Source organism: Gymnodraco acuticeps, unplaced genomic scaffold (assembly GCF_902827175.1).
Source record: "Gymnodraco acuticeps unplaced genomic scaffold, fGymAcu1.1, whole genome shotgun sequence".
NCBI classification, from domain to species: domain Eukaryota; kingdom Metazoa; phylum Chordata; class Actinopteri; order Perciformes; family Bathydraconidae; genus Gymnodraco; species Gymnodraco acuticeps.
The window spans coordinates 312,501-335,000 of NW_022990277.1; the positions used below are offsets into that span (position 1 = coordinate 312,501).

The 22,500-nt window shown below is 38.9% G+C and overlaps 2 protein-coding genes across 3 annotated transcripts in view; one reads left to right on the top strand and one right to left on the bottom strand.

Moving 5' to 3' along the window:
• ergic3 (ERGIC and golgi 3) overlaps positions 1-19,352 on the top strand; it is a gene marked incomplete at its 3' end in the record, with an annotated part of 33,105 nt that extends 13,753 nt beyond the window's left edge. The window contains 6 exon segments of one of the 2 annotated variants that reach the window (XM_034221696.1): positions 664-721; positions 4,578-4,592; positions 7,732-7,763; positions 8,959-9,055; positions 18,496-18,560; positions 19,216-19,352. In XM_034221696.1, the coding sequence (XP_034077587.1) occupies positions 664-721; positions 4,578-4,592; positions 7,732-7,763; positions 8,959-9,055; positions 18,496-18,560; positions 19,216-19,352 (404 nt within the window). 2 annotated transcript variants of the gene reach the window in all.
• romo1 (reactive oxygen species modulator 1) lies at positions 13,690-16,094 on the bottom strand. The gene is made up of 3 exons (XM_034221699.1): positions 15,935-16,094; positions 14,540-14,670; positions 13,690-13,917 (listed from the first exon to the last, which is right to left on the bottom strand). The coding sequence occupies exons 2-3, from the start codon at positions 14,668-14,670 to the stop codon at positions 13,809-13,811; spliced, it is 240 nt and encodes a 79-aa protein (XP_034077590.1). The 5' UTR covers positions 15,935-16,094; the 3' UTR covers positions 13,690-13,808.
• Positions 19,353-22,500: the final 3,148 nt, after the last annotated feature.

Consider the following 22,500-nt stretch of genomic DNA (forward strand, 5'->3'; position numbering starts at 1 on the left):
CACTGGGGAAACTGGGGGCTCATCTCAATGTCCCTGCTCGACTGCTCTCTCCTCCGGGACTTGACCCGGAAATCGCTCAAGACACGCCATGTCGAAGGACGTCCCACTCCTCTGTCCTCGCGTCTCTTCCTTGCGTCTCTCGCTCGCATCTTACGGAGGCGGAGCTAAGACGCGAGTGAGGGAAAGGAGGAGGTGAAATATTCAATTGAGATGGTCCTCGTGTGTAGTGACGTAATTCCCAATGAATTACTGAGAGGCTAAACTTGGCTCAACTGTGAGAGTTAGTCTAAAAGATGTACTTTTTTTAACAAAGAAGTGAAAGTTTATTTAATATAAAAATAAAATCAAACAATAACCAAAGTAGGACATTAAGATCAACAGAGAAATATACAAATAAATTGATGTAAAATATAAGTATAATCCGTCAAATGTTTAAGTAAGATTGTGCAATAAAAAAAATAACAAAAGATACATAAGTCAAATAATTCAATTTTTAAAGAATAAACAGAAATAACACCTTTTTAATTTCAACAATATCTTCATAATACTGTGAATGGATTGTTGTCCATGTTCATGATATTTGCTCCAAAATGTCCTGTTTCTCCCGTTGGACTATAATGATTAGGTGTCATTGACCCTCTCCTCGCCCTCTTTGTGCTTCAGGTTGCGGGAAACTTCCACTTTGCTCCAGGAAAGAGTTTCCAGCAGTCTCACGTCCACGGTAAGATCTGCTCAGAAACACTCACAGAATCATCAAAGGTTTCTGAACGCCAGGCTGATTTAATATCAAACACCTGCACTCACAGGGAAGTGTTTGCCTTTCATTAAAGGACCCCTAAATACGCTCATTCAGAGACCGGTTGGGATCTGACATCGTGCTTTTAGTCTTTCAAAATCGGGATGTAACTACATTGTTAACTTTAAAGTGTTTTAACATAGTTGAATATGTCTATCAGTGTTTCCCTTAGCCCAAGAAACAGTAAGCATCCAGTTAACAGTCAGAAAGGAGTAAATAACATATTAAAATGTAAGAATCTGAAATCAGAAAGAAAACATTCCTAGAAAGTAAAACAAATCTGAATTCTGGGGGAAAAAAGTCAAAATTATCAGAAAAAAGTCCCAATTTCTTAGAAAGTAAAAAATAAATTCTAATTGTGAGAAAAATTTCATAATTCTCAGAAAAGAGTCCCAAATTCTTAAGTCTGAGAAAAAAGTAAAACATTCTTAGAAAAGTTAAAAAAAAGTCAAAATAGTGAAAAAGTACAAAATGAGAATTCTGAGAGAAAAGTAAAAATTGTAGGAAAAAAGTTTTTTTTAAAAATCTGATAAAAGTAACATAGGTGGAAATCTAATCTACGAAAAAATGTCCGCACTAAAACTCCACAACTTTGGTCCTCATGAGAATCATTGACACACTGCACAAATATCTGGAAGTTAGAAATTGTCGCATCGTCACACCCTGAGATTAATTATGAAAGTTATTGATATTTAAACGAGTGCATTGCTCCCCCACATAATGCTCAGAAACATTTGATTAGTTCATCAAACGTCCATCAACAAATCATCCATTCATCACGACTCATATCCACACCTGATGAATGTGCATCGTGTAGAGATGGGTTTCCTCCCTAGCAACAATTAAAGAAGTAATATATATAACATTAGGTTGGAGGTGTCTCAATAGAGTTTGAGAAGCTGCTTTAATCAGCGTTTTTATGTTCAGCATAATTTCCATTTGAACCCATTCAACATTTTGTCTATTTGACCATTACATGGTTTTTGCAGAGAATGCTCGGCAAAATCCTGAATCATGTTCCCTAAACATACAGCGCTAATACTGCATGTGTTGTTTTTAAAAACAAAAAATGAGGATGGTTGTCAAAGCCTAAATATTCGGTGATTTAAAAAAGAGAAATGTGTACGTGTGTTCGCTTTAGAAATAAGTAACGGAAAATACAAAGACGCATATTTTTCTGTCACTGGATGAATGAATGCACATTACCTTCATTTCCACACGGTGCTTTAGACGGCCTGGAGCTGATTCAAGTGTTACCTGAGTGATGCAGTATTCTGTAAGAGTACATTTAGGATTTCTAAAGTCAGAGCTTCTGTCCGTATCTTCTTTCCTGACGAGTGGAAAAGCCTCAAACACCAGTGAATCTGAAGGGTCTCTATGAAAACACATTATTTCAAAGAAACGGACTATCTATCTGCAGCTGCTAAAACAACACTTGGTTCAGCGTTAGTCAAACTCTAAAGCACCGTTACCTCTCAGCATTTCTTAATTCTTTCCTCATTGCTCTCTCTTCTGCCTTCTTCTGTTTTCCTTCATTTATTTTCTTGGTATTATTGTCTGTTTGTCTGCCTGCTCAAAGTTTCCGTTCATCTGCACTTTAAACCAGGAAATTAACAGTGACAGCCGCTTCAGCAGGAATAGTTCAATAATCTAAGAAAAATGATTGGCTACTAAAATGGAGAGTTTGGCAAATTAACAAAACGGTGGTGCAAATCTGGCAAAATGTAAGTGGCTGAAGCGTCTGTTAGTTTCCTGTGATCAATTCATCTGTTTGAATGTATTATAAGGTCAACTTCACCCACAAAATGACCATCTGTTTATTCGATGAATAGAACTGTTTGAGAAAAGTCAGAATTGTGAGACCAAAGTAACAATTCTGAGAAAGTCAAAAAAAGTAAAAATTCTTAGAAAGTCAACATTGTGAAAAAAAAATCATGATTCTTACTTTTTAAGGTTTAGAAAAAAAGTCCTAATTCTGACAAAAGTGAGAACAAAATCCAAATTCTTAGAAAGTCAAGAAAAAGTCAGAATTCTGAGAAAAGAGTCAAAATTATTAGAAAGTCTAATAAATCTAAATTCTTAGAAAGTCAAATAAGTAAAAATTCTTAGCAAAAAAAGTAAAAAATTGTGAGAAATAAATAAAAATTCTTCGAAAGTCAAGAAAAAGTCAAAATTGTGAGTAAAAAAATAAATCTAAATTCTTAGAAAGTTGAAAAGTCAGAATTCTGAGAAAATTGTTAGAAAGTAAGAAAAAAAGTCTAAATTGTTAGAACTCTGAGAAAAGGTCAATATTCGAAGGAACATTTTAAAATCATAGTTTTCTCAAATGGGGCTTTCACACCAACGCGGTTCCAGGGCCGGTTCGGAGCTAGAGCCTGAAAAGCACCGTTTGTTCCTGTTCACACCGCAGCTCCGAAACCCGGTTCGTTTCAAGCACCAAAAAATGTTCCACCTAGAAGCAAGAACCGCATATACGTCACACTTATGTTGGAGGCGGGGGCAGGGGCATCAGTTTATGGCGAGTACGGCAAATGAAAGTTGTAACAAGCAGTAGTGCTGAGCAAAGTGACTAGAACGCAACCACACACTTATTAAAAAAACACACTTTCTAAAGTCAGGCAACACTAACCAGGCTTCGTGTGATTCTGTTTATTTGTACCTTACTTTGACCATCCGTCCGCTGTCATTGATCATTGTGGAGAGAGGCAGACGTTTTGTTTTGTATTGTAGCAGCTATCGGATGGAATCAATACATGGGCTGCACAGGTTGTCATGTCCGACTATCACAAGTAGAATCATAATGAAAAATACGCCGGTAAAATGTGCCTGTAGAAAACGGCTTATGCCACAATAGGATAGCAACAAGTAGTCAAGATAGTCAGTTTAGCTTCGGTTGCTATGGTAACATCGCCCATTTTATACCAGAGAAACTTTCGTAACAGCGTTGAGATGCCAAACAGCGAGCAGCACTGCAGCGGTCGGTAAATGCCGCTGAAACACATGAATAAACAATGAACCACGGCACTCTGGAGAAAAGTACAAGGGTTGAGAAGCAGTTATTTAATTTAATCTGGCTTCGGATGATTAAAAGCAACACGATCATCAACCCGACGCCGTTGGGGAGAAAATCAACGACGTAAACGGTGACGCCATGACGCAGCAGCGGCAGCTCCAGTCGGGCTCTGGGCGGTGTGAACAAAACGGGGGCTGAAAAGAAGAACCGGTTCCGAACCAGAAGAGCACAAGAGGAGCTAGAACGGGAACCGCGTTGGTGTGAAAGGGGCAAGAGAGTTCAAATGTGGTGAACGTTGATAAACAAATGGTTCTGTGGGTGAAGATGTCTTTGTTTGTTATCTTTAAACATTCAGCGGCAGAAACAAGAGACGAGACTCACTCTGAGGAGGTGACTGAACATCAGATACAGAAAATACTCCGATCCAAACCCCTCTTTCTTCTGGACTGATATTAAATGTTAAACGCTGAGTCGTGTGTTTGGGGTTGCACAACTACTATTTCCCAAAGCTCCCTAACACATTTGTAATCCCTTTCAATGAGATATTCTGCTGTTATGTGACATCTCCAGCTTTTAGATCAACCCTTATGCTCGAGTAGGGATTAAATCACGAGCACAGACGTTTTAAAAGCTTTCAGGATCATTTCTAGAAATATATAAATGGAGCATATATAAGATTGTTCTCAGTGTTGTGCATCCTCACACACAGTGCCGTGGTTTGTTGTGTACCTGCATCATTACAGTGACTCTTCTCTCTTCTTTCTGCAGTGCACGCTGTGGAAAGTAAGTCCTTCTTTACTTGGAGTTTAAAAAAACAAAATAATCGTATAAATACCTGTCAAGTCCTCCTTGTCCCTGTGCAGGAACCTGTTTATGTACATGTGGTGAAGGTTTGCAATTAGACAATCATTTTGTACATTTAAGTAGAAGATACTTAATAACTTAATACTATATAGAATGAATTGCAATTTGGATAAAATGTATTCTAAATAAACAATAACAGGGGACCTACAGCTTAAAGGAAGTCATATTTCAGTCTACTAAATACATTTTAATTACATTTAAAGACCAATTTTACATGCATTTTTTACGCTATGTTATGTCATCACGCCCAACATTAGCCACCTCTAGCTTAGCGGCGGTGGCGTGAAGTCATGTGACCGTGCTGTAGTTCCTTTATAGCCCAACATAAGCCGCCTTTAGCTTAGCGGTGGTGACGTGAAGTCATGTGACCTTGCTTTAGTTCCTTTATAGCCCAACATTTGCCACCTTTAGCTTAGCGGTGGTGACGTGAAGTCATGTGACCGTGCTGTAGTTCCTTTATAGCCCAACATTAGCCTCCTTTAGCTTAGCGGTGGTGACGTGAAGTCATGTGACCGTGCTGTAGTTCCTTTATAGCCCAACATTAGCCTCCTTTAGCTTAGCGGTGGTGACGTGAAGTCATGTGACCGTGCTGTAGTTCCTTTATAGCCCAACATTAGCCTCCTTTAGCTTAGCGGTGGTGACGTGAGGTCATGTGACCGTGCTGTAGTTCCTTTATAGCCCAACATTAGCCGCCTTTAGCTTAGCGGTATTGACGTGAAGTCATGTGACCGTGCTGTAGTTCCTTTATAGCCCAACATTAGCCGCCTTTAGCTTAGCGGTGGTGACGTGAAGTCATGTGACCTTGCTTTAGTTCCTTTATAGCCCAACATTTGCCACCTTTAGCTTAGCGGTGGTGACGTGAAGTCATGTGACCGTGCTGTAGCTCCTTTATAGCCCAACATAAGCCGCCTTTAGCTTAGCGGTGGTGACGTGAAGTCATGTGACCGTGCTGTAGTTCCTTTATAGCCCAACATTAGCCTCCTTTAGCTTAGCGGTGGTGACGTGAGGTCATGTGACCGTGCTGTAGTTCCTTTATAGCCCAACATTAGCCTCCTTTAGCTTAGCGGTGGTGACGTGAAGTCATGTGACCGTGCTGTAGTTCCTTTATAGCCCAACATTAGCCTCCTTTAGCTTAGCGGTGGTGACGTGAGGTCATGTGACCGTGCTGTAGTTCCTTTATAGCCCAACATTAGCCGCCTTTAGCTTAGCGGTATTGACGTGAAGTCATGTGACCGTGCTGTAGTTCCTTTATAGCCCAACATTAGCCGCCTTTAGCTTAGCGGTGGTGACGTGAAGTCATGTGACCTTGCTTTAGTTCCTTTATAGCCCAACATTTGCCACCTTTAGCTTAGCGGTGGTGACGTGAAGTCATGTGACCGTGCTGTAGCTCCTTTATAGCCCAACATAAGCCGCCTTTAGCTTAGCGGTGGTGACGTGAAGTCATGTGACCTTGCTTTAGTTCCTTTATAGCCCAACATTTGCCACCTTTAGCTTAGCGGTGGTGACGTGAGGTCATGTGACCGTGCTGTAGTTCCTTTATAGCCCAACATTAGCCTCCTTTAGCTTAGCGGTGGTGACGTGAAGTCATGTGACCGTGCTGTAGCTCCTTTATAGCCCAACATTAGCCTCCTTTAGCTTAGCGGTGGTGACGTGAGGTCATGTGACCGTGCTGTAGTTCCTTTATAGCCCAACATTAGCCTCCTTTAGCTTAGCGGTGGTGACGTGAAGTCATGTGACCGTGCTGTAGCTCCTTTATAGCCCAACATAAGCCGCCTTTAGCTTAGCGGTGGTGACGTGAAGTCATGTGACCTTGCTTTAGTTCCTTTATAGCCCAACATTTGCCACCTTTAGCTTAGCGGTGGTGACGTGAAGTCATGTGACCGTGCTGTAGTTCCTTTATAGCCCAACATTAGCCTCCTTTAGCTTAGCGGTGGTGACGTGAAGTCATGTGACCGTGCTGTAGTTCCTTTATAGCCCAACATTAGCCTCCTTTAGCTTAGCGGTGGTGACGTGAAGTCATGTGACCGTGCTGTAGTTCCTTTATAGCCCAACATTAGCCTCCTTTAGCTTAGCGGTGGTGACGTGAGGTCATGTGACCGTGCTGTAGTTCCTTTATAGCCCAACATTAGCCGCCTTTAGCTTAGCGGTATTGACGTGAAGTCATGTGACCGTGCTGTAGTTCCTTTATAGCCCAACATTAGCCGCCTTTAGCTTAGCGGTGGTGACGTGAAGTCATGTGACCGTGCTGTAGTTCCTTTATAGCCCAACATTAGCCTCCTTTAGCTTAGCGGTGGTGACGTGAAGTCATGTGACCGTGCTGTAGTTCCTTTATAGCCCAACATTAGCCTCCTTTAGCTTAGCGGTGGTGACGTGAGGTCATGTGACCGTGCTGTAGTTCCTTTATAGCCCAACATTAGCCGCCTTTAGCTTAGCGGTATTGACGTGAAGTCATGTGACCGTGCTGTAGTTCCTTTATAGCCCAACATTAGCCTCCTCTAGCTTAGCGGTGGTGACGTGAAGTCATGTGACCGTGCTGTAGTTCCTTTATAGCCCAACATTAGCCTCCTTTAGCTTAGCGGTGGTGACGTGAAGTCATGTGACCGTGCTGTAGTTCCTTTATAGCTCAACATTAGCCGCCTTTAGCTTAGCGGTGGTGACGTGAAGTCATGTGACCGTGCTGTAGTTCCTTTATAGCTCAACATTAGCCTCCTTTAGCTTAGCGGTTGTAACTAAATACCTCCTGATGTTTATAAACAAAAATGAGGAGATTTAAGGGAGGTCAGAGCCTCAGATGCAGTGCTAACTAACCTCTCTGTGTCTTTTATCTTTAAACTAATCACTCTGAGGAGCTGCATCTCTCACACACTGATCAATAACTCCCTTTTCTGTACTGAATGTGTATTTAAAGTATTTGTAATTAACACATTTCCCCGGGCGCCGTACATAATGCTCCTAACATTAGGATGGGTCAAATGCAGAATGTACACTTCCTCTCTGTGGGTCGATTAAGGGTTTCTCCTTCTCTTCTAACGGAGTGTTGTTTTCTTTGTGTTTGCAGTTCACGACCTGCAGAGTTTCGGCTTAGACAACGTAAGTGACTCTGTTTAAAGTGACTGCAGCTCAGATGAAATGCAGAACAGCAACTAATGATTTTTTAGATAAACCTATTAAGTGTTTTTTTTAATAAATGTAAGAAAATAGTGTGATTTTCAGTCTCAAAAGTTCAACACGATGTCTTTAGATTCTTCATTTGTCAGTCCTAAAGTCCATATTCATTTTTATGATATAAAAAAACAGGATTTTATTACTTAAACATTTTCTTCATGCCATTTTTGCACGAAAAATTACTTTACGGTTTAAATATATATTGAAAAAAATACTTTTCTTAGGTTAATTATTATCATTTGGTAGTTTGAATACATTGTGACTCAGAACTTTATTCGACAGATTGTAATGATTTAAATGGTAGATAGTAACACTATACAGTGGAGGAAATACATTTGATCTCTTGCCGATTTTGTAAGTTTACCCACTTCCAAATAAATGAACAGTCTGTCATTTTAATGTCAGGTTTATTCGACTAATGAGAGAGAGAGAATATCAAAAGGAAAATCCACAGTTCAATGCAAATCTATTTTATATAATGTACATTTCTGGATTTCCTTTTTGATATTCTTTCTCTCACTGTTTAAATAAACCTAGCATTAAAATTACAGACTGGTCATTTCTGTAAGTGGGCAAACTAACTAAATCTGCAGGGGATCAAATACTTATTTTTAAACACCAACTTAAATGTTCTTTTAGTCTTTATTATATAGGTCTGAAAAGATGTTACACGTTTCAATAGCAATATTTCTTTTTACGTTGTTTTTTTAATATTTTAATCGTTTCACCTTTATTAGAATTATGGCATTTTATTACTATTATCTTTTTATTTGTATTTCTGTTGTTCCTACATGTTCACTTTGTTGAGGGGTTTTATGTTATATTGTTGCATCGACTCAGTCGTCTTGTGTCTTATCTGTCCGAGAGAAACCATTATTTATTAACCTGTTAAAATGTTATATTTTTCTGCATGTACCTTTTAAAGTTCTCAACAAATAATCTGAGGGGAATTTGTTGTTGTTTGTTTTTGACTTGTGATGTGTCATTTCGTAAAGCACTTCGAGCTGCATGTGTTGTATGGAAAGTGCTGTATAAATAAAGCTTTATTGTTATTCATTCCTCCACTGTATATAAACGACCTGATTGTTGCTGTTAATAATTCCTCTCTTCCTTCCTGCAGATAAACATGACCCACCTGATAAAACACCTCTCGTTCGGGAAAGATTACCCCGGCATCGTGAACCCTCTGGACGACACGGACGTCAACGCACCTCAAGGTCAGACACTTCACATTTAACTGTTTCAATATAATGTTAGCGGGAACAACCAGAGGTGGGAAGCAGTGGAGTAGAAATACTTCGTTAATGTACTTAAGTACATTTTTCTGGTATCAGTAGTTTACTACACTACTTATTTTCCTGACGACTTTTTACTTTGACTTCTTACATGTTGAACTCAAATACCTGTACTTTCTACTTCTTACATGTTGAACACAAATACCTGTACTTTCTACTTCTTACATGTTGAACCCAAATACCTGTACTTTCTACTTCTTACATGTTGAACTCAAATACCTGTACTTTCTACTTCTTACATGTTGAACTCAAATACCTGTACTTTCTACTTCTTACATGTTGAACCCAAATACCTGTACTTTCTACTTCTTACATGTTGAACCCAAATACCTGTACTTTCTACTTCTTACATGTTGAACCCAAATACCTGTACTTTCTACTTCTTACATGTTGAACTCAAATACCTGTACTTTCTACTTCTTACATGTTGAACTCAAATACCTGTACTTTCTACTTCTCTCATTTTCCAAACAGCTGGTTCCTTTAGTCTGAATGTGTGTTTGATGCGTGATCATTATTCTTTAGAGTCATTGCGTGCCTATTGATTTGAACACGATCCGTGTATCCATCATTTCCTGGTCTTCTCTAAAGAAGAGGGACCAATGGAAACGTTGTCATGTTGCCGTTGTTCAGCATGGAAACATTCATTAGCTAACAATGACATTATTGTTCTATTAATATAAAGGGAGGTCAGGTACTCTTTAAAGCAGCTGCTAGTTATGGGTACTTTTTACTGAAGTACATTTCAAAGTTCTTTACTTTTACTTGAGTAAAGAAGTTTAGTCAGTACTTCTACTTTCACCAGAGTATCTTTAAATGCAAGTATCTGTACTTCTACTTGAGTAAAGGATGTGTGTACTTTGGCCTTCTCTGGGTCCAACAAATAGGGGAACGTGTAACACTGTAACTTTTCTTGAAAAATAATGCATCATTTTGCACCAAATCGGACCATTTCATCTTTACTACGCCACGTTAAAATGTCAGAGCTGCTGATCAGGTGTAATTATAACCAGGTTTCAGAGGTGGGAGAAGTACTCAAATCGTGTACCTGAGTAAAAGTAGAAGTACTCAGATCTTGTTCTTGAGTAAAAGTAGAAGTACTCAGATCTTGTTCTTGAGTAAAAGTAGAAGTACTCAGATCTTGTACTTCAGTAAAAGTAGAAGTACTCAGATCTTGTTCTTGAGTGAAAGTAGAAGTACTCAGATATTGTTCTTGAGTAAAAGTAGAAGTACTCAGATCTTGTACTTCAGTAAAAGTAGAAGTACTCAGATCTTGTTCTTGAGTAAAAGTAGAAGTACTCAGATCTTGTTCTTGAGTAAAAGTAGAAGTACTCAGATCTTGTACTTCAGTAAAAGTAGAAGTACTCAGATCTTGTTCTTGAGTGAAAGTAGAAGTACTCAGATATTGTTCTTGAGTAAAAGTAGAAGTACTCAGATCTTGTACTTCAGTAAAAGTAGCAGTACTCAGATCTTGTTCTTGAGTGAAAGTAGAAGTACTCAGATCTTGTTCTTGAGTAAAAGTAGAAGTACTCAAATCGTGTACCTGAGTAAAAGTAGAAGTACTCAGATCTTGTACTTCAGTAAAAGTAGCAGTACTCAGATCTTGTACTTGAGTAAAAGTAGAAGTACTCAGATATTGTTCTTGAGTAAAAGTAGAAGTACTCAGATCTTGTACTTCAGTAAAAGTAGAAGTACTCAGATCTTGTTCTTGAGTGAAAGTAGAAGTACTCAGATCTTGTTCTTGAGTAAAAGTACTCAGATCTTGTTCTTGAGTAAAAGTAGAAGTACTCAGATCTTGTACTTCAGTAAAAGTAGAAGTACTCAGATCTTGTTCTTGAGTGAAAGTAGAAGTACTCAGATCTTGTTCTTGAGTAAAAGTACTCAGATCTTGTTCTTGAGTAAAAGTAGAAGTACTCAGATCTTGTACTTGAGTAAAAGTAGAAGTACTCAGATCTTGTACTTGAGTAAAAGTAGAAGTACTCAGATCTTGTACTTGAGTAAAAGTAGAAGTACTCAAATCGTGTACCTGAGTAAAAGTAGAAGTACTCAGATCTTGTTCTTGAGTAAAAGTAGAAGTACTCAGATCTTGTTCTTGAGTAAAAGTAGAAGTACTCAGATCTTGTACTTCAGTAAAAGTAGAAGTACTCAGATCTTGTTCTTGAGTGAAAGTAGAAGTACTCAGATATTGTTCTTGAGTAAAAGTAGAAGTACTCAGATCTTGTACTTCAGTAAAAGTAGCAGTACTCAGATCTTGTTCTTGAGTGAAAGTAGAAGTACTCAGATCTTGTTCTTGAGTAAAAGTAGCAGTACTCAGATCTTGTACTTGAGTAAAAGTAGAAGTACCAGAGTGTAGGAATACTCTGTTACAGTAAAAGTCCTGCATTCAAAATGTTCCTCAAGTGAAAGTAGAAAAGTATTCTCATCAAAATATAGTGAAAGTAGCGACAGTAAAAGTAGTCGTGCAGATTGGTCCATTTCAGAATAATATATATGATATGTTTCAGTGTTTCCCACAGATATGAAATATACTTGGGCGGGTGGTGGCAAGGGGGGGGGGGGTGCGCGAAAAAAAAAAAAAGTTTTAACAACATTATTTATTGACTTTTCATTCCGGTATAATCATTTTGCGCAAAGACGGCACTGTTTGTCAGAGCACTTCATCCTTCTGGGATTTCATGAAGAACAGCTCCAACGCCTGTGTGTATGGGAATGCCTCTGGTGCTGGTCCATTAACTGCCAGTGTTTCCCACAGATCTGAAATATACTTTGGGGGGGTGGTGGTAGCGGGGGGGGGGTTGAGGTGACGTGCAACAACATTAACCTTTCTGTTGGTCGCTTGTTAGCAGACCCTTCACGCGATGGCAGAGCGAACAGGTACAGGTACAGGCAGGGTCCATAATGATAGCCCTATAGTTTAAATCTACTACCCACACATGAACATATGGAAATGGGTTACTATTTAAAAAAATAAATGTATTTATTAATGTATTTAGGAACCTATCCATGTGATTTTTAGTGGGGGTCGACCTCAAATCCTCTAGGGGGGTCCAGGGGCATGCCCCCCCGGTAAGATTTAATTTTTTATTTTGGAGTTAAATGCATCAATCTGGTGCATTTTGAGGGGGAAATAAAGAGACTAGATCTATGGAAACACCTATATTAAACAGAACTGTATACATTTCAATAATCATAAAATCAAGGCCATAACCAATAACCTACCATATCCAATATGAAAAAAACACTGAAACTTGTTAATTTATTTAGTTTTGGTTCATTTATAGTTGTGAGTGTGTCTGTGCTCCTGAATCAGCCTCTCCTGTCTCCCCCCTCTCCATCCTCTCCCCCTGCTCCTCTTTGAGGCAGCAGCAAAGACTAGTTTTCTCTCAAAAGTGTATCTTACCTTTTTTCACCTAGTTAACTTTTTATTTATTTATTCATGCTTATTTTACTAATCACATTACATTTCATTTAGCTGACGCTTTTATCCAAAGCGACTTATAATGACCGATTACAGGGACATTCTCCCTGGAGTAACTAAGGGCTAAGTGCCTTACTCAAGGGCACACTAGTGGTGGTGTTCCTGGCGGGATTTGAACTCACAGCCTTCCGATCTTCAGCCCACCTCACTCTCCATTAGACCAATCACTACCCTCTCTAATGGAAATATGTGTTTACATAAATGGTGACCACACCGTTTGAGACCCACTGAGAACTTAGACTAAGTTAACTATCTAAACCCTCAGAGAGTCCTTTACCTCACCTGAGCTGAGGTTATCCCGAGCTTGAATGACACACAGAGACCAATCAAGGGCTTTGATTTATGATCTGTATGACAGTGGCCATGTCGGCAGGCCACATCATGTGGACAGCCAGTCACCCTGTGTGAGGCAGGCCACTTAACAGGCCAGAAGGAGGCGAGATCAGAGCAAGGGAGCGAGGGATCATTGTCTACAAGTTAATCGATCGCAGATGGCGTCGTGGTCACGGACGAATAAAAAAAATTTTTTATCAAAAAAACCTAAAACTAAATGGGTCGCGAAATATACTTGGGCGGCCGTTAATATACCTGGGCGGCCCGCCCAGGTATAGTCTATGTGTGGGAAACCCTGTGTTTTATAATGATTGATCATGAAAGTGTTCTCAAAGCTGGTGAAGGAGCAGCTAGTTTGAATGGCTTTGTATACTGCAGGGTAGCTGGTGGATTTACTCCAGGTGGAACTAAAGTCTGATTCAACACTTGATTAGATTTCACATCATTCATCCACATCTGTGAAGTAACTAAAGGGATTAAATACATGTAGTGGAGGAAAAGTACACCATGTACCTCTGAAGAGTAGAGGAGGAGAAGTACACAGTAGCATAAAATGGAAATGTACAAGTATCTCAAAATTGTACTTGAGTAAATGTACTCAGTTATTTTACACCTCTGTCAGGTTGTGGCGTGATACAAAATATTCTTTCATACAGATGTTCATTTTAAATCCCCCTTCCTTCTAATATTACAATATCATATATGCTGTTTGATGTCGGTACATTAAGAGCATCAGAACACATCGTTTGACGAATCGGAACTTTTATTGACAAAAACTGGACTGTCGTAGAGAGAGCACGTAGTTATTTGAAAAGTCCCATAGCTGTATAAGAGTGTGGTGGAGGTGGCTCCTCCTCCACTCTCTCAGCAGCGTATTCCCATCCCGATGGACATGAAGGTGCCGAACGTCCCGCCGCTTTGCATCATGGTCTTTCCCACGCCTCCCATCAGCTCCCTGCCACGCATCCCAATCCTGGAGGCACACAAGACACATTTAGATTTTTTTTAACATCGTTTTTCAGCCTCAAAATGTTTTTTTACAATTCTTTATTTAGAAGACAGTTGAGAACATGTCACCAGTTACAATGGAATGTGCTTGCAGCTGCGCAATGTGTTTCTACCCAGTTAGTTATAGTGCTTTGTATAACATATGTTGGGTGCAGAGTTACCGGAGACAGGAGACAGTGCCGACCATTCGTTAGAAATGTAATTATACTTTGGGTTAAGGATTTTTCATTTGTCTAATTAGCCAGTTCTATGGGACACTTTGGACATCTTTAAAGTATTGGACCATAACAGCTGGGATTAAATGAAGTCTAGAGTTTACCCAGGTGCAGTTATATTGTTTCTACCCGGGTGCCATTATAGGTTTTTTTATATAATCTTTTGAGTTCAGAGTTACCTGAGACTATTATAATTATACTTTGGGTTAAGGATTTTTCATTTGTCTAATTAGCCAGTTCTATGGGACACTTTAGACATCTTTAAAGTATTGGACCACAACAGCTGGGATTAAACAAAGTCCACATTCTAGATATGTCCCCCAGGTGCAGTTATAGCAACATCTTTTGGGTGTAAAGTGAGCGCAGCGTTACCTGAGACAGGAGAAAGTGCCGAACATGGCTCCAGCAGCCATTCCCACGGCGAAGCCCATCATGAAGCCCATTTTCACCCGATCGAAGCAGTTGGGCTGCGTCTGTCCGTACGAACCGACAGCCACCGGCATCTGGAGGGTAAAGAGAGACGGGTTGATATCCAATTGATTCACGGCTTTATCGTCATGTGCTCAGCAGCTACAGTTTAGATATGGTGATGAAAAACTGAAGTCTCAGGCTCCTCTAACAGAGCAACATGAATATGAGATACTTTCCCCGACTAAATAAGCCTTTACGCAGCGTTCTCTTTAAGCGTCAAACCAGCAGAGAATGAGTCGGAGTTCTCCGTTTTGTTGTTGTAATATTTGGGTTCTGATCTGACATTTAAAGTCATCAACTTGGACAGTTTTCACGATTTACATTTTAAGACTAAACAATTATTCTAGAAAATACTCCATAAAGAAAGTAAACGTTGGTTGCAGCACTGACACAGGAAACTGTTCAATAAAACCAGTTTAAGATCCAGTTATGCAGCTTTAAAAAAACTGGCAGCAAGATGTTGATGAAGATGAGGTGGAAGAAATACTCAGATTTGTAGCAATACTACATTTAAAAAGTACTTTGTTACAAGTAAAAGTCCTGCATTGAAAATCTCACTTAAGTACAAAAGTGTTGTCGTCAAAATATACTTAAAGTACTCATTCTGTGTAATGGCCCATTTCAAAATCATATATATATATAGTGTTTTTATCACAACTGGTAAAGGTGGAGCTAATTTGAATAACTTGATATACTGCTGCTGGATATTTTTAACCTATCATTATATGTCATAGTTTATGTATTAGTTATAAAACAATAATACTAACCCTAAAGGTAACTAGTAACTGAAGCTAGTATTGGTTTCTGAAATATAGTGGAGTAGAGTGTAACTGTACTTAGTTACTTGACCTTTCCATCTAGCTTGCTATGAGTACATTATGAAATACATAACCAGTACATATTGGACACTGGTTGATACTTGAACAGAAAACCCTACTAGCTGCTAACTGTGTCTTAAACCCAGACATTAAGGAGTTAATCAGTTGTTCTAACTCAGGTTAATGATTGGTTAGGTAATCACTGTTATTGCATTAGCTAGAGAGCTAACGTTAGCCAGCACCTGTTTTTAACATTTAGCATTAAAAACAACCAACACATTGTTCACTGCAGTCCGTAAACATTTGATAAAATACAATACAATATGTGATATTGTTTATTTTGTAAAGTTCACTCTTAATCCCCACAGAGTGTGTTGTGTTAGCTTAGCATGCTAACCGACATGCTAACGTCTCCTGTGGCCTTGACAGTTAAACACGCGTGTTTTTATCACTAAATATCTCCGTGAATCCACCTTACCTTGGACTATGAGTGTGAAATGTGTTTGTTTGTCTGGATCTTGACTGCAGGACGGTCGAGGGTTTGATGCTGCGGGGTTTAAATGTCTTTTAGCAAACCTCCATTACCGGATAGAGAAGAGAGAGAGGAGGAGGAGTAGAGAGAGGGGGATAATGTGGAGGAGAAAAGAAACAGCGCCACCGGTGGTTCACGTTAGTACTGCTGCTAGTGAGGTTTTTAACCATTGTGCCATAGATACAAAATACTTTATTTATATCTACAGAAACATACTATAGACCAGGGGTGCCCAACCTTTTTTGAACCGAGAGCTACTTTTAAAGTTGCCAGTCTGCCGAGATCTACCAGTCCAAATAGAGAGGCGTAGCCATTACTGACAGCCTCCTACCAGGAAAATACACACTTCTACTTGTATAAAACTGACCTTTGTACGATTAATACTTCATAAAATACTGCAGATCCTTTATCTTACCTCTTTCTAATCTACACACATACAAGTATTTAACTGAAGTTACACAACAGTGTTGTTGATACAGAGTTGGAGTTTATTCACACGTCACTACAGTGGTTAATGTTTTCAAGAAACATTGAACAGTGCTGCCACATATGACACAGGACAAAAAGAAAAGACTCTGAACCCTTTCTTTGCCATTATATAAAAATAGTGTTGCTACAAAAGTATAAATGAGGCTTCCTAATAAGACAACTCAGATCTGAAGCTACTCAGGAATCTGCTGCTAAAGTGCAATAAAAAAGACAAAATTAATAGAATCAAACCCTTTTTTTGTTAGATTTTATTAGAGTATAAAAATAAATGCCTTTAAAATAGGATGCAAGCAACACTAGTTTCTTAACCTGAATTGATAATAGACTATAATCAATTTAAGTTTTGTACAATAATTATAATGAATAAGTTCAAACAAACTAAAACTTACAGCAGATTAATAACGGTATCTAACTTGAGTTTTCATTATATCAAAAACCTGTTGAAATGCTACTGTTATTTTTACTGTCCCCAAAAAGCTCATCGGCAGCCTCCATGAATGCTTCTTTCACAACTTTGCCGTCTCTGAAAGACTTCATGTGTTTCTCCAGAACGTGACTGACACGATAAGATGCTCTGGTAGCAGCCTTGCTCTTGTTGTTGGGCCTGGTGGAAATGGACTGCTGTGCATTTAGCTGTCCTCTCAGGCCCCTCCCCTTTTGGAGCGTTGGGCAGAATTAGGAGGGAGTTCCGTCTCGTAGCGTTTGTGCACTGTTTTGAAATGCCGCTCCTAAATTACCCTTCTTCGATAAAGCCACGCTCGCATTGCAGATGAGACAGATGGACTTTGAATTGGAATAGATACAAAAATAATCATCCTCCCACTCGGAGTGAGAATTATATATGTTTTGCTTCTGCCATAATTGCGGTCTTGTGTGTGTGCGGACTGTCACTCCTGTTGACACGGACAACGTTAGCGAACTAGTGCACACTGCCCACTGCTCACCAGCCACGCCGGCCAGCCACACATGGGGTCACGCCGGCCAATCACAAAGCTTTGATGCGTTCAAGTGCATTATTCTGGCACAGGAAGATTATGTTACAGGACATTAATTTAACGATAAAACAGAATATTGTTGTTCTATTTTTAGACACATCTCGCGATCGACTGGGAATCTCCCCGCGATCGACCGGTCGATCGCGATCGACTGGTTGGGCACCCCTGCTATAGACAGATAGTGGCATTGGATTGAATATATATTATAATTGTGCAAATAGTTCTGGGTTATAGAAAAGGAGACACTTTACACGCCAGTGATTTGTTGTACAGGTTATTGCAGTTTGCAGGTTTTCCTCTTGGAATGTTTACCCCATTAAATCAATGTAATTAAATGAATCATCTTGGCTGATGATATTATAGACTTTTCCGAATTTATCGAATTTGACTTTTCTCAGAATTTTGACTTTTGTCTCAGAATCTTTTTTTTTTTTTTACAAATGTATACTTTTTCTCAGAATTTCGATATTCTATGAATTTGGACTTTTTCTCATAATTTCGTCTTTTTACAGAATCTTTCGATTTGTACAATATTTTTGACTTTTTCAGAATTTTTCTCAGAATTTCAACGTTTTTACAGAATTTTGACTTTTTCTCAGAATTTCAACTTACTATGAATTTTGACTTTTTCTCAGAACATTTTGATATTTCACAAATGTCTATATGTAAACAAGCTTGCATTTATTGCATTAAAACTCTATAAATGTACCAATATTTAGTAGTTATGATCAAGAGTGAAGCTTGTTTGTCATCCAGTGGGACGGGTTAATAAATAAACCAATTAAAAAGTCTATTTTAAGCCATCTCCAGTTTGGAAGAAATATTTTTTTATCTAAAAGTATGTCCATCCATCTTCTACCTGTTATCCGTGGTCGGGACCCCAAACTTCCCTTCCCCTGACATTTGACATCACTCTGTTCGCTTTTGATGCCTTCAAAATATATTTACAACCTACTGCTCTCCCTTGTGTTGTGTGTGTCTGCATTCGTATTTTAACAATCATTCCCTTTCCTCTCCCCACAGCATCAATGATGTACCAGTATTTTGTGAAAATCGTCCCTACCATCTACGTAAAAACTGACGGAGAGGTGAGTTCATTTTACTTTCTTTCCGTATATAATTCCTCTTTTTATTCAAACCCCATCAAACCAGGCAGCTAGACCGGTGGACTTTAATTCATCATTTAAAACGAAAACACATGTATCCATTATTTGTATTTAAATAATGTTGGTGCTATAAACTAAAACGTGATTTGTGTATCCTTTTTTCTGTTTGTGATATTATCTTTAAAACGTTATTTATCATTAAAATGAGACTTAAAATAATAGGTTTTCCGCCATAATTTGTTGTTGTTGTACTCAATTGAATCTAATGTTTAATTTAAAGCTGTATGAGGCAACAATTTATAAGTTAAGACATTTACAAAATGGAGAGGCTAACATCATCTGGAACTGTTTGTGTCACGATGGAGAAAGTGGACTGATTTCGTAAAACCTCATAGTCCAGATTTCCTTTTTACAAACGTTTGATTTTACTGTGAAGTCCCGATCGCTCCCTAATGCTCATATTGTTCGTACGCATTTCGGACCGACAAACTTAACATGTACAATTACTATGTCTTAAAAACACTGTAATTGTTTGCTGCCAAATGTCAAAACAAAATATATTACAAAAGTATTTATAACCTGCTATCCTTCTCCCCTTCCTATAATAGTGTTGTGTTGTCTTTTTGTTTTCCTGCAGGTGGTTAAAACAAACCAGTTCTCCGTCACCAGACACGAGAAAGTGGCCAACGGGCTGATAGGAGACCAGGGGCTGCCGGGCGTCTTTGTTTTATACGAACTGTCACCTATGATGGTTAAATTCACAGAGAAACACAGGTAGGAGAAATAGAATAGAATCCTTTATTGTCAGTGTGTTGAGTAAAAGTAGAAGTACTCAGATCTTGTACTTGAGTAAAAGTAGAAGCACTCAGATCTTATACTTGAGTAAAAGTAGAAGTACTCAGATCTTGTACTTGAGTAAAAGTAGAAGTACTCAGATCTTGTACTTCAGTAAAAGTAGAAGCACTCAGATCTTGTACTTGAGTAAAAGTAGAAGTACTCAGATCTTGTACTTGAGTAAAAGTAGAAGCACTCAGATCTTGTACTTGAGTAAAAGTAGAAGTACTCAGATCTTATACTTGAGTAAAAGTAGAAGTACTCAGATCTTGTACTTGAGTAAAAGTAGAAGTACTCAGATCTTGTACTTGAGTAAAAGTAGAAGCACTCAGATCTTGTACTTGAGTAAAAGTAGAAGTACTCAGATCTTATACTTGAGTAAAAGTAGAAGTACTCAGAACTTGTACTTGAGTTAAAGTAGAAGTACTCAGATCTTGTACTTGAGTAAAAGTAGAAGCACTCAGATCTTGTACTTGAGTAAAAGTAGAAGTACTCAGATCTTATACCTGAGTAAAAGTAGAAGTACTCAGATCTTGTACTTGAGTAGCGGCTCGATTTCCACTTCAGTTTGAGTCGCCGAGAGGTTGGTTTTATGCTGCGACGTATTTCAAAGAGAACTAGAAAATGTATTTCTTGCAGAAAATGCGTGCGAATGCTGTAAACTGTGAACATTTATGGCTGAATTTAGCTGAAATTGCAGAAAAAGCTGAATGTGTTATTAGCTGAATGGTAGCTGCTTTTAGCTACAAAAATGCAGAAAAAGCTTAATATTTTATATTATTGATGTCCTGAAATAGCTAAATAATGTAATAGTTGAATGGGTTATGCAGCTGAAAATAGGCTGAAGGAGTTAAATATCAGATGTAAGTAGTAGTGAATGAATTTGTATTAAGATGAGAAAAGAAAGTAAAAAGGCTTGGGAAAGCAGAAGAATATTTGAACTGCAAACTTTTGAACTAACTTGATGGTGAATGATCTGTCACCATGCCAACAGCATTTGATGACACCCCATAATACGATTAGATGCGTTGATGGCTGCATCGTTACCAGACCTGGGAAGTTTTGGGCTGTTTGGAGTATTTTCACTGAAGTTATGAGAAAACCGTGTTTCATGGCGAGCATTGTGTTGCCATGCCAACGGCATTTGAAGAATTCTCAAAACTGTCACGTAGATGTCTTCACGGCTGCACTGTTAGCACACATGTGAAGTTTGAGCACTCTTTGAACATTTGCATAGGAGTTATAGTGACATCATATTTTATGGCGAGGGATATGGTGAGATCTCAGATTTGGCGTAGAGCTGTTGAGGCATGGACCGGTGATATACAAGTGAAGATTGGGGGACGATTGGACCGTGTCCATTGGACTTATAGCGACATCATGTTTTATGGCGAGGGATGCGTTTCCATGGAAACGGCATATGGTGAGATCTCAGATTTGGCGTAGAGCTGTTGAGGCATGGACCGGTGATATACAAGTGAAGATTGGGGGACGATTGGACAGTGTCGATTGGACTTACAGCCTCATCGTGTTTCATGGCGAGTGGTCTGTCGCCATGGCAACGGCATTTGATGACACCCCACACTACGCTTAGATGCATTGATGGCTGCATCGTTATCAAACCTGTGAAGTTCTGGGCTGTTTGGATTATTTTCACTGAAGCTATGAGAAAACCGTGTTTCAAGGCGAGCATTGTGTTGCCATGGCAACGGCATTTAAAAAAATCTCAAGGAGGAGGTTTTCCTACGTTTTTCATGAACACATATGTCTGAGGAGTGTAGGGTTTGGGAATTATGTCAAGTTTAAAATATTTTTGGGGAGAATTTCAAGCACTGCTCCACTGTGTTTTGAGATCAAAGCACTCTAGACTTAACGAGCTGCTCCATCCACTCTAATGTTAAAATCTGAAAAAGGCCTCTCTACCAAGCTCCAAACTAAATTCAATATCTCAAAAAGTTTAAAAGATATCAAAAAGAAAAGTCAAGTTTTAATAGCTGAAGGTCTTGTGAAAGTTGGAATGAAGTGTCTGGCTGAAAGTATGTGGAAGGAGATGCATTTGGCGCAAGGTGTAGGAAAACAGGATTTGAAGGCATCTCCCATTGACTTCAATGTTAAAAAAAGAGTTTAAAAAGCTGAATATTTCAAAAGGTATGAAATATTTTGAAAAAGTTGAAGGTTTCCCATCGATTCCTGAACAGGCTGAATAGTTTAATATTTGAATGGTTTCTGTAGCTGAAAATAAGCTGAAGTTATGGAGAGCCAAAGTATTGGCTGAAATAATAAGTTTAAGGGGAAGAATAAAGATTTGAAGAACTATAGTGGAATGCTGTAAACAGCATTCGCACTAAATACTGAAGTGAGACAAAACACAATAACTATAGCGACATAAATACACAAAACACACACATGTGACCACTAACAGAAGTGCTCAACAAATACAAATAAAAGTGACGTAAACAAATAATAAACTCAGGCTAGGTAGCATTTTGGCTCCTACAGTCATTATACAGGTACAAAGAGATGAGTAGAGATACCTGTACAACATACAAACAACAAGCATTCATACTTCAATATGCAGATAAAAACAGAGCGCTGAGTGTTTCCTGGTAGAGAGGTGCGGGAACGAGTCCTAAATGCTAACCTCATTGATCGCCCTATAATCTCCTGCACCATCCTTTTGTTTTGGTTTGTGTCCACTGATGTCAGGGTTTACACGTCTATGTTGAAAATGGGAAATACACTACATACTGATATACACCTGAACATCAGCAGGAGAGGACTCTTTAAAGTAGAGACACTTCATACTGATATACACCTGAACAACAGCAGGAGAGGACTCTTTAAAGTAGAGACACTACATACTGATATACACCTGAACATCAGCAGGAGAGGACTCTTTAAAGTAGAGACACTACATACTGATATACACCTGAAACATCAGCAGGAGAGAACTCTTTAAAGTAGAGACACTACATACTGATATACACCTGAACATCAGCAGGAGAGGACTGTTTAAAGTAGAGACACTTCATACTGATATACACCAGAACATCAGCAGGAGAGGACTCTTTAAAGTAGAGACACTACA

Excerpts from the sequence above, each read along its gene's own strand:
- romo1 (XM_034221699.1), bottom strand. The coding sequence starts at position 14,670 with ATGCCGGTGGCTGTCGGTTCGTACGGACAGACGCAGCCCAACTGCTTC. Across the intron at positions 13,918-14,539 it reads GGCACTTTCTCCTGTCTCAG|GATTGGGATGCGTGGCAGGG; the intron begins GTAACGCTGCGC and ends GTGTGCCTCCAG.